The sequence below is a fragment of the Oryctolagus cuniculus genome, chromosome 9, assembly GCF_964237555.1.
Source record: "Oryctolagus cuniculus chromosome 9, mOryCun1.1, whole genome shotgun sequence".
NCBI classification, from domain to species: Eukaryota; Metazoa; Chordata; class Mammalia; order Lagomorpha; family Leporidae; genus Oryctolagus; species Oryctolagus cuniculus.
In genome coordinates, this window is record NC_091440.1 from 135795134 (window position 1) to 135807673 (window position 12540).

Genomic DNA, 12540 nt, shown 5'->3' on the forward strand with positions numbered 1-12540 from the left:
CTGAGACACCTGGAATGGGGTTCCCAGCTCTGGGCCTGGGCTGGCACTGGCTATTGTAGGCAACTGGGGAGGGAACCATTAGATGGGAGCACTATCTCTCTGTCTGCCTCTTAAAACACACACACACATACACATATATACACCCAAATACACATACACATCTATACACAACACACAAATACATTCATGTAAGTACATGTACACATATATGCACATATCTATATACAACATACAAGTGCATTCACATATGCACATGCACACATATACACGCATGCATATAGACACATATATACACATATGTATATATACATGCACATATATACACAACACACATATATACACATATGGGCCTGTCTACATATAGGGCAATGACTGATTTTTATGAGTTATCCTGTTTACACCTGGCATTTTCCAAGTTTCTACAATAACAATACACTACGAGAATGATTTAAAAAGATAAAATTACTTCTAATGGTAGAAAATGAATTTAAAGCCCATATCTCCACAGGGTGGCAAAGATGACTGCTGCGGGATCTCGGGCCCTCAGCGTTACAAGCAGGGAGATCCCAAGCATGCCCACCACTCCCGTAAGCATGAGATGGAAATCACGCGGACAGCTAGGCTGTGACAGTCACGCATGCTTAGCTCACATGTTCAAGTCAGCCCAGCACGCACTGACCATCAGGCCTCAAATAACAAGAGCGATGGCCCAGGGAGGTGCCAGCCAGCAGCCCTGGAGAAGCGTAGAGGCAGAGGCAGCACACAGATGAGGGGCTCAGGGGCTAATGACATGGGAGGGCCGCCCTCTGGCTTCTCCTGGAACAGGGCTAAGGAAGCCCCCATTTCCACAAGTAGGGCAGAGAGAGTTACAGTAAAAACCAGGCATACAGGGTCCAGGGGCAGTGTTCCTAGCAAAGGTCCCTGGGAGGGAACACCCTGCTGTATCACTGTGACTCCCGATGTTAACAGTCCTGCTACTGCAGGCAGCGGAACAAGGACTCTGGGCCTCCTCCCTGGGACCAGAGCAAAGCCGGCAGAGGCCCTGAGAGCCCTTGCAGACCTCTCACCCTTTCCCCTCTGCCTCCCAGGCCATGTGCCAGTTGCCAAGAGAGTGAGAGATGACACCCCCTTCAGTACAGCCCAGGAGTCACAGGCAGCCCCCCCACTACAAGCCAGACCCCGGGAGGCAAGACCCTGAGGAGCCACAGATGGAGCCTGGGAGCCCTCAGAGGCAGAGGAAGCCCAGGGCCCGCCCTCTGGTCACAGCTTCAGTGCTGTGTTCTCCACTTCTGTTTGCTTCTGCTCTCACCTCACTATTTAGCAAGGATTTGTTAACTCCCAGGCTGCCTCATCTCTGACAAGAGAAACCAAATACTAGCTTTCTGCCCACCTGCGGACAGATCGTTACAGCACTTAACATTCACCACTCCTCAATCTCAGCTTACAGAGGAGGCAGGTGACACACAGAGAGGCCACCTGACTTGACCAAGGTGTAGGACAGCAGGTGTTCAAAACACGAACGTCAACAAACGCCCATGGTCAGAACCAGGGCTGCCCTTCCAGAGAGACCCTGTGAAGCCGTGTGGGGTCATGTGCTAAGAACTCAAGTCCAGGCCAAGTGCCCTGAATGAGTTTCTCCTCCTCCCCCTCCTCCTCACCATCATGCACACAAGTGTGCCGGACGCTGCCTTCTACTACAAGGAGCTGCAAGACCAGAACACAGCTGTGCCCACCACAGCCTAGGAGGGGAGGAAGCCAGCAACTAAAACTGCAAGACGATACAACTCCAAACCCAGACAAGAAGGAAAGAAGGCAGAGAGGGAGGAAGGAAACAACAACAACAAAAAAATTGAGAACGAGAGAGAGAGAGGAAGGAAGGGAGGAAGGAGGTAGGGAGGGAAGGAATTCTGTGGATAACCACTCACAAGTACAGGGACAGTTTGGGGCTGAGCTCAGTGTGCTCTGGGCCAGGGAACAGCAGCAGCCCAAAGCTCTGAGGCTGGCTCGTGCCCGTGACTCCGTACGACACAGCACAGCCACTCCATGTGCAAGCCGCCTCGCCCCACCACGTGCTGCCTGTGACTCCGTACGACACAGCACAGCCACTCCATGTGCAGGCAGCCTCGCCCCCACCACGTGCTGCCTGTGACTCCGTACGACACAGCACAGCCACTCCATGTGCAGGCAGCCTCGCCCCACCACGTGCTGCCCGTGACTCCGTACGACACAGCACAGCCACTCCATGTGCAGGCAGCCTCGCCCCACCACGTGCTGCCTGTGACTCCGTACGACACAGCACAGCCACTCCATGTGCAGGCAGCCTCGCCCCCACCACGTGCTGCCTGTGACTCCGTACGACACAGCACAGCCACTCCATGTGCAGGCAGCCTCGCCCCACCACGTGCTGCCTGTGACTCCTTATGACACAGCACAGCCACTCCATGTGCAGGCAGCCTCGCCCCACCACGTGCTGCCTGTGACTCCGTACGACACAGCACAGCCACTCCATGTGCAAGCCGCCTCGCCCCACCACGTGCTGCCCGTGACTCCGTACGACACAGCACAGCCACTCCATGTGCAAGCAGCCTCGCCCCCACCACGTGCTGCCTGCTGCCTCTCCTTATGTGTTCTTAGAACGTGTTTCCCAGAATCTCAGACAACCTGAGTTAAATGTTAAATGTTAAAGTTAAATGGCTGCACTCACCTGTGATCCAAGTGGTGAACGGAGAGAATGACTCCTGAATTTAAGTGGCTCTGTTTCAGGGTCACCAGAATAGTGAATTCATGTTTATTTCTCAGCTTCTGAAAACACCGCTCAGCTGTAGCAGTGGATGCCTTTATGCTTCTGGGAGTATCTAAAACAGAAATAAACACATGCTAAGTATGGACTTGAACTCGGTTTCATAAAGTATCTGTTACATGTTTCTCAAAAGACCTAATCAAGGAATAACAGACAAACGCCAAGTGTCAGGCTCCGGGGTAAGTCCTGTGAATATGTGATATAGTTCACTGTGCTGCTGATCACGCAGGATAGTAAAAAAAAGCACAAAACTTACTGAACTGGTGTCTGAGCAATCAGTTTCCAAAATGCCACCTCTGAGGCACACACAGACGACGCACGCAAGCTTTCTGCGCACGCGCTCCTGTGCCCCGGCGGGGTCAGCTGTGAGCACAGGTGCGCTTTCCAGAATAAGACCAAAGCACAGCGCTGGTACCATGCGCTCCTCCTGACTCCTCACAACAGGAAGCCGGATTTAAATCCACATGCCGCCCTCCATGCTGGTGCTTTAGCCAGAAGGTTTGCTATAAATAATGTTTTAAAAGATCACTGAAATTAGTCACTCTCTGCCTTATGTGCAATGGATGCGGTTTTCAGATTAAATCGTCACAGCACATTTGTTGAAATACTAGAGACTGTATTCCTGAAAACTTGTCCCCTGCACTTCCACATGACTAGCTTGAGGCCCAGAAAGTTTGCAGGCCATCACTAGGGACAAGAAAGGGCTGAGTGCCAGGGCTAGCCTGCCACTCACCACACACGAGGTAAGAGCAACGCCGGGTGTGGGAGGGGCCCATCCTCCTCTCGCCTGTACCCACTGGCTTTAGCGCGTACAGCCTTCCTGGCCCAGAGCTTTCAGGGCCCGGAGCCCTATGTGCAGAATACTTGTGGCTCCAGTCCCCAGCCACTGGGACACCAGGAAGCACGTCTCAGTTGCACACACTCCAGGGCACTTCAGCCGGAACCCCAGAAGTCACTGCGGCGCAACGGACTGCAGGTCCATCCACACACCCTCCCTCCAGGCGCATGGAATCCTGGTCAGTGTCCACCATTGGAATGCACGACACCCTCGAGACACCCAGAAAGCAGAGGAAAGCACGGACAAGTCAATGCGATGGAAGAAGAGCTATGAACAGGCAGAGGCAAACCACACTGGGCCACAGGTGGGGGTCAGGAGGGCAGCCCAGCCCCTGCAGGAAGCTCAACAGGTTCACCTGAGGAAAAGCAAAGAATGACTGGTCACAGGTGCAGGACGGGAGAAAGCAGAGCAGGAAAGTGTGCAACATGGCTGGAAAAGGTGATCAGAGCAGCTACTGGACAAGCGTGGACCAGGCAAGGCAGGACTGCAAACCCACGGAATGCACATCTGTTAAGTTCACTGCCAAAAGCAACTCTACCTCCTGGTGAAACTCTCCCATCTGCCATTTGGATTTCCTCAGCGCCAGAATGGGTGATGTGCCATCTGCCTGATCCATCACAGGCCCCCTGTTCAGGACAGGGACCTAAGCCAGGACCAGGAAGTCACGCTCAGGCTATTTGTTCAATGTTTTCAGGGAAAGGAACATCCGCATTGCCACTCCTCAGTCACTACCCACAAGCGTGACGATCTGCAGTCTCTGCTGTGGTTAACACAATGTTTGTCCCCAGGCTGCAGCAGTGGTGAGAGAGGCGGCTGGGGAAGGAATTCCACACAATTCCTTTGACTTCCAAGTGCTCTACCCTCATCAGTAAGCACACAAAGGACGCCTCTGTGAGAATGATTTCATCTAGGGTTGGTTTTAATCCACTCTATTCTGCAGAAATGTGAATCTTTCACAAACTGCATTACTTCATTTTCATTTGATAGCTTAATGCAAATTAAAATGTTATAAATATTCATTGTCTTCTGTTTGGGGGCAGGTGGAGCTTGAGCAGCACCCTTTGTCTTTTGGAGCAGGGTGACAGATGGGGATGCAAATGCGAGACACCAGAAAGGGGGGCATGGCCTGAAGGGGCCAGACCCACAGGGACACCCACTGAAAGCAAGGCCAGAGAGGAGGCCCACTGAGAGGAGGCCCAGACCCACGGGCTGGCCAGGGAGCCTGAGCTCACATAGCAAGAGAAACATGAGCCAGTTTCCTCTCAAGGTGGAACTCCAGAGATGAAACACTCCAAGAAGATTCTGAAGTAGCTGTATGCTCGCTGTGACAGAGACCCTAAGTCTGCGTGGTGTTCCCCTGCTTGCCGAGCCAGGTCCGTGGGAGGGTGAAGAGCATTCTCTATTTGCGATCCGATTTTAGATGAAACGACATTTCTGCACAGTTGGTTCTCAAGATGAAGCGAGACAGGCCTGAGCAGAACAGGCCGCACCTGTGCGTCAGCAGGGACTGCTCCAGTCCCCACCGCTGAAGATGTGGAGAGGGAGATACGGGTGAACCGGAAACAAACCACTGAAAACCAACTCATCAATCTGCATGCGGGAGAATCTCCTGCGGAACATGAGGGTTATTTGAAGAAAGAAAACTGCAAACACAAAGAACACCTGAGAAGTCTGGGAATTCAGGTGATCATCACCCTTAACCTCACACAAGCGCTCTTCAAACAGTTCATGGAAATGTGCAACAGGAAGAAACCATGCATGCACACCGAGTTAGTACAAGTTAAAGTTTGGTAAAAAAAATCCTTGAAATCCAAGCTCAGATGTGAACACTTGCAGATCCGACAGCTTGTATTATGGCAGGTGGGTCTGAGTGCTGGGGTTCAACCCTGGCCCAGCTCTGGCCCAGCTCCCTGAGATGCAGCAGGGATGGCTCTCCTGCGAGTTCCCTGCTCCCCATGTGGGAGACCTAAACCAGATCCCCACTCAGCTTTGGCCTGATCAGGCCCGACATTTCAGGCATTTGGGGAGTGAATCCGAGGATGAGAATCCTATTTCTTTCTCTCAAGTTAAAGAGAAACTGTTTAAACAATGTAATAAAAAAAGGGGACAAGACTAAGCTAAAGATGAATCTCACAGCAGGAGACTCCGCACACCAATTTACATGAAAATAATCCTTTCATGAAAAAGTAGCCAACAACAAAGACATCATACTTGATCCAGTGTACGCAATTGTGACCAAAAAATAAAAGTGGGAGACCTCCTGCTTCATGGGTGCTGAAAGTGTTTCGCCAGGATGAGCTACCGATGAGAACAGAAGTTTCAATGGAAGTTTCAGACAAATGGGATCCAGACCTTGAAGCACTCCTCTAAGAACTGCAGCAGGAGGTGAAGCACAGCTCTACCAGTAGACTCCTGAAAGTAGAACACAGGCCAAGCAATGGCCAACACCGGGGGAGGTGGTCCAAACAACAGTCATGGCAACAATTCTGGAAACACTCAAGGCGTTTGGCTGCTACTTTCTGGAGGGCCACGTAACATCTGCTTAGCAGGCAGGTGTTTAGATGTGAGTCAGACAAAGCTGTAGCTGGACAACAGCTGGGAAACCGTCATCAGAGACCTCCCCCGTGCCAGCGCTCCTGCTCATTCCTGTCAAACAGGAGCGATTCTGTGAGAGCTGCGAGCACACCCATTTCTCCTCAGCTAATAACCTGAGAAAGGATACGCCACATGGCTCAATCCCAGGACCCTCAGGTGCGCCGGCTCCTTAAGTAACTATCTTTAAGTAGGGACTTCTTTTTTTTTTTTTTTTTTTTTTTTAAGAAACATCACCTTCCTGTGCGTATTTCATTGTGCAATTAGCAAAATTAGTACTCCTGACCTCTGCTTTCATCTCGGGATTACAGAATGCTCAGAGATATCTCTGAGTTCCCCAAAATACAAGTCAGAGAAACCACCACAGAAAGATTACTTTTATTCTATTTTTGGTATCATTAACATGTTATCATTAAGGTCTGTTATAAGCAGTTTCTCAACATAGATCCTTGCTAAGAACAGATGGGGGCACCTGGAACTGTGGTCCCGACACTGCCTGGAATGTGTGCACCCACACCAGATGCCTGTGTTTGAGTCCCATTTCCACTGCCAATTCTAGCTACCTGCTAACGTGCACCCTAGAGGCCAGCACTTGGGTCTCTGCCACCCACCTAGGTGACCTGGATTGAGTTTCTAGTGCCCAGTTTTAGGCCTCAGTCCTGGCTGTTGAGGGCAACTGGGGAGTGGGCAACAGGATGACAGAGAACTGTTTTCTATCTGCCTTTCAAATAAATTCTTTAAACAAGAATCAAATACAGAGAAGTAACACATGGGTTAGCTATGAGGATTCCAAAGCTCACCATTATTACGGTGCCATACAGTATTCAGAATACATTTAAACTACCAAGAGCCACACACCCTCGTGGTGATTTTCAGGGCTCCAAACATGAGCTTCTAAGCTTAAAACTTCTCAAAGATATTGGCAATCAACATATTTTTAATAGGCAATCCTGCCTTCCACTCTGCTTCTAGAGGACTATACGTGACCATTATTTTATGGACAAAAATCAACACAGACTGAAATTCCTTTCAATCAGGGCAGACAGGGGCTGGTGATGTGGCACAGCAGGTAAAGGCGCCACCTGCAGTGCTGGCATCCCTCCCATATGGGCACTGGTTGAAGTCCTGGCTGCCCTACTTCCAATTCAACTCTCTGCTGTGGCCTGGGAAAGCAGTGGAAGATGGCCCAAGTCCTTGGTTCCCTTCACCTGTGTGGGAGACCTGGAAGAAGCTCCTGGCTCCTGGCTTCAGATTGGCTCATCTCCAGCAGTTGCAGCCAACTGGGGAGTGAACCAGTGGACGGAAGACCTCTCTCTCTCTCTCTGCCTCTCCTTCTCTTTCTGTTTAACTCCAACTTTCACATAAATAAATAAGCAAATCTTTAAAAAAAAATCAGGGCAGACAAAGCATTTTGATGGCCTCTTCGGAGGACAGATGTCAGAACAGTGCCCCTGGAAGACTGTACCTGCGCTCCACAGGGAACTGTGCGGTGGTGCCTAAGCTGGCTGGGTCTCTGCAGCTGGAGAACTCCTTGAGTTTAACATTCAATTCATTTCCATGTTTTCTACTTTTAACAGGTATCAATCTTTAAAATCCCACTAAAACCACAACTACTGGCATTCTGAAACAATCATAAATAAATAATGAAGCATCTCAGAACCAAGAACATCGCGATATTCTCTGAGAGTTAGAGACTCCTAGGACGGATCAAGTCTTCATACGCAAATGCAGCAACAGTTCCTAGGAATTTAAATATCGTCTATGTATTCCCTCATGCACAAGGTTAACGGAGACAAAGGCTGACTTACTTCTAAAATAAACTGCTGAAATACAATTACGTACATGGTGGCACACACGGTTGCTTACTGGAAACAAGAGGGAGGCTGCAGCCACAGCTTCCTTTTATTCTTTTTTCATATCTTACTTTGTCTGCTTACTGAGATGTGATTCACAAGTACATCTTGTACACACACACGGTGTACAACATGATACATTAGCACACAGACACAGGAAATTACGAGAACATTCCAGATCTATACGCAGCACATTTCCAGTATTATACTGACACCATATTAACTATGAGCTGCACATCAGAGCCCCAGGACCTACTCATCCCACGGACAAACATCTCCCAATTGCCACCATCTCCCAGCCTGTGGCAACCACTATTCTCCTCCCTGCCTCCAAGAGTTCAAGATTTTAATATTCCACATACAAACAAGGTCATGCAACATTTGTGTGGTAGTGCCTGGGTCATTAGACTTAGCCTTATGTCCTCCAGATTCACTCACGTGTCACAAATGATGGAAGTTACTTCATTCTAAAATGAATAGTATTCCACCGTGTATATATATATACCATAATTTCTTTATCCACCCATCCTCTGATGGACATTTAAGAGATTTCCGTAATTTGGCTACAGTGAGCACTCAAAAATATGTGAGTGAGGGGCTGGCACTGTGGTGTAGTAGGTAGAGCCGCTGCCTACAGTGCCAGCATCCCATACGGGCGGGTTTGAGTGCCGGCTGCTCCACTTCTGATCCAGCTCTCTGCTATAGCCTGGGAAAACAGTGTAAGATGACCCAAGTCCTTGGGCCCCTGTACCCAGGTGGGAGGCCCGGAAGAAGCTCCTGGTTCCTGGCTTCAGATCGGCGCAGCTCCAATCGTTGTGACCAATTTGGGAGTGAACCATTGGATGGAAGCCCCTCCCCCCACCTCTCCTCTCTCTGTGTAACTCTGACTTTTAAATAAATAAATAAATCTTTTTTTTTTCTTTTTTTTACAGGCAGAGTGGACAGGGAGAGAGACAGACAGAGAGAAAGGTCTTCCTTTGCTGTGGCGCTGATCCGAAGGCAGGAGCCAGGTGCTTCCCCTGGTCTCCCATGGGGTGCAGGGCCCAAGCACTTGGGCCATCCTCCACTGCACTCCCTGGCCACAGCAGAGAGCTGGCCTGGAAGAGGGGCAACCAGGACAGAATCCAGTGCCCCGACCGGGGCTAGAACCCGGTGTGCCGGCGCTGCAAGGCGGAGGATTAGCTTATTGAGAAGCGGCGCCGGCCTTAATAAATCTTAAAAAAAAAAAAAAAAAACTTATGTGTTGGCTTCATGTCATGAGTATCCAGACACATCCACTGATAAACTGAGAAATGGGAAGCATACACATTAACAAAATAAGGCAAGAACAGCATTTCCACGCTGGTCCCAGCAGCTAAATGGCTGACCTTAACCGAGTCATTTGACTCACATTTTGAAATTTTCATGGATAAAGTAGAACAAAATGTAATTAGAATTAGAGAATACTGAAAATTAAAATGCCTATATAATTTGGGGCTTATAATTAAAGTATTAAATTTTGTATATGCAGACTTAATACAAGTTATTAAGATTATTCCATTTGACTTGTATTGCTGATAATTGTTCACTTGGCATCAGAGAGCACACAGCTGGTCCACTATCCTTTGTATTCTAGTTTATTCACCATCATAATGAGCTCCATAGGTTTAAATTAACTGGCACTTGGGTTTAAAATGAGATTGACACTTTTGGCTGGTGTGAAGCCCTCACACTCCCTCAGAAGGCATCAGCAAAGTTACCAACAAAATGGAGAAGGTACACGGGCAAACAGCCTTCCTTGTGGCTATGTCTTCCTACAACTGCCGTCCTAATCAAGCCTAAGATCAACTGAGCAGAAACAGCAAGCCAGATGACGAAGACAGCAATGACATCATCTGTCCCAAACTTAACAGATGTAGGTCCCGCACCAGTGCCGGAAACAGCAGCCTGAACATCCTCATCCGAGCACATTTAACAATCAGTAGTTACATGTGTGGGGAGCAACTCGGACTAGACTAAGTTACTGGAATTAAGACTTATTCTATGCATCTGCTCTCCCACAATATGGTGCTGGGAGAGGAGGAAACAGCTTCTACACAGATGCCTCCAGTTCAACCAATAGACTGTAGGACCTGCTCCTGATTGGAGGAGAGCAGCATACTCGGCGTGTGGGTAGCAGAGTTGGGATTGGTGGAAGAGGACTATAAAGGAGGAGAGAGACAACATGCACCAGGAACATCTGAAGGAACACCTGTGCAGCCCCCGAGAGAGCCGGCCGGCGGTGTGCCGCTCCCCTGCGGAAGTGGGGAAAGTGGCCAGGGGGAACCGCCCTTCCACGGAGGTGGAAGGGTCGGTAGCCAACCCGGGAAGAACCAGCAGTAAACCCGGGGAGGGCCGAGCACACAAAAGAACAGTGCAGGGTCCTGTGTCGTTCCTCCATGAAGAGGGGGAGCGACAACATGGACTTTCACTTAAACCAATCCAAAACGTGTTATCACACTGAATCCAAACTTATCCACAATTTATCAGCTCATGTCATAAACCAATGTCTTAAATACACAAGGAAAACAAATGTGCTCTCCTAACTTAAAGCTCATTTTTCTGCCTTGATGGAAGCCACTTCACCATAAATCAATGAATTGCCTGAACTTATTTTTTTAAAAAACTTGTTCTTATCCATTTTACCCTTAGAAATACATGAAAAGGCTGTGCTCCCCTGGCGTTGACTGACACCAATTTGTGGTGAATGAGGTAGTGTTTCAATTAACAAATTACTCACCTTTAACATTACAATTTATAAATTCATGAATTAGGTGACTTTTCTTTTTGAAATAACCCTGTCTACAGTTCCTAGCTGTATCTTTTTTTTTTCTTTTTTCTTTTTTTTTTTTTTTTTTTGACAGGCAGAGTGGACAGTGAGAGAGAGAGACAGAGAGAAAGGTCTTCCTTTGCCATTGGTTCACCCTCCAATGGCCGCCGCGGCCGGCGTGCTGCAGCCAGTGCACCACGCTGATTCAATGGCAGGAGCCAGGTACTTATCCTGGTCTCCCATGGGGTGCAGGGCCCAAGCACTTGGGCCATCCTCCACTGCCCTCCCTGGCCACAGAAGAGAGCTGGCCTGGAAGAGGGGCAACCGAGACAGAATCCGGAGCCCCGACCGGGACTAGAACCTGGTGTGCCGGTGCCGCAAGGTGGAGGATTAGCCTAGTGAGCTGCGGCGCCGGCCCCAGCTGTATCTTCAACATACATACACATCTTAAAGTGTTCAACTATTAAAGGAGGAAATCTAACTGCAAAATAGAAATCCACATAATTTCTTTAAGATTTATTTTATTTATTTGAAAGGCAGAGTTACAGAGATAAATAGTGAAGGATAGAGACACAGAGAAAGAGGTCTTCCATCCACTGGCTCACTCCCCAAATGGCCTCAATGGCTGGGGCTGGGCCAGGTCAAAGCCAAGAGCCAGGAGTTTCTTCTAGGTCTCCCACATGGGTGCAGGGGCCCAAGCATTCGGGCCATTTGCTGCTGCTTTCCCAGGCACACTAGCAAGGAGCTGGAATGAAAATGGATCAGCCGGGACTTAAAAGGATGACGACATGGGATGCCAGTGCTGCAGGAAGACTATGTCACAATGGCAGGCCTCTGATTCCTTATAAATGTAAACTGAATGACAAGCCATCCTTTTCTTTTCTTCAAGGTCTAATGAACATAGTCCCTTGGAAGAGACAAACATGTTCTTTCGAACAGTTAGCCACCTTTCTACCCACACATGTGCTACAATTTGGATGTGGCTCTAGTCCACTGATTGTGTGAAGAGGAAAGAAAATGTAATACAATCAAGATGAGTTTTCTCTGATGCATCTTTAGTGTTCCATTGATACACATTAATTGATAAGAACAGGGGATGCAGCTTTGTAACATGGTTTTCCATCCAAAAAATGTGAGAGGTATGAACCATGCAAACCTCAGACTGCACAAGCAGATGCTAACAGGGTGTGAGCTGAGTAGCCACATGGACGAAACACGGTGCCCATCAACTACACAGAGCCCAAGTGCTGGAATGCACGATTGCACCTTCCACCCAAAGTGACCTGAAACATCAATTTTGGGAGTTTGTTCTGCTTTTACCCTTCCTTAATTATAATAACCAAATTATTTCAGAATAACAAGACACAGAGGTATCAGTTATCATGATTAATCACCCTATCATAACGGAGCTGCACTCCGATGATAATGATTTCCACTGCAAGAAACAAAATAGCACTGTGAAGCACCAAGGGCAGGAGGCACACTGTAGGCTTCCCGTCGGGCCCTGCCCGCTGCAGTCCACCTCAGTCAGGCGTCAGGAGGCTTCCCGTCGGGCCCTGCCTGCTGTAGTCCACCTCAGTCAGGGCGTCAGGAGGCTTCCCATCGTCGGGCCCTGCCCGCTGCAGTCCACCTCAGTCAGGCGTCAGGAGGCTTCCCGCCGGGCCCTGCC

At 49.1% G+C, this 12540-nt stretch overlaps 1 protein-coding gene across 8 annotated transcripts in view; it reads right to left on the minus strand.

The window, feature by feature from the left end:
- NELL2 (neural EGFL like 2) overlaps positions 1-12540 on the minus strand; it is a 398722-nt gene that overhangs the window by 258568 nt on the left and 127614 nt on the right. For all 8 annotated transcript variants that reach the window (XM_070049719.1, XM_070049717.1, XM_070049716.1 and 5 more), the window contains one exon: positions 2705-2855. In XM_070049719.1, coding sequence (XP_069905820.1) covers positions 2705-2855 — 151 coding nt within the window. The remainder of the gene's footprint in view (positions 1-2704; positions 2856-12540) is intronic.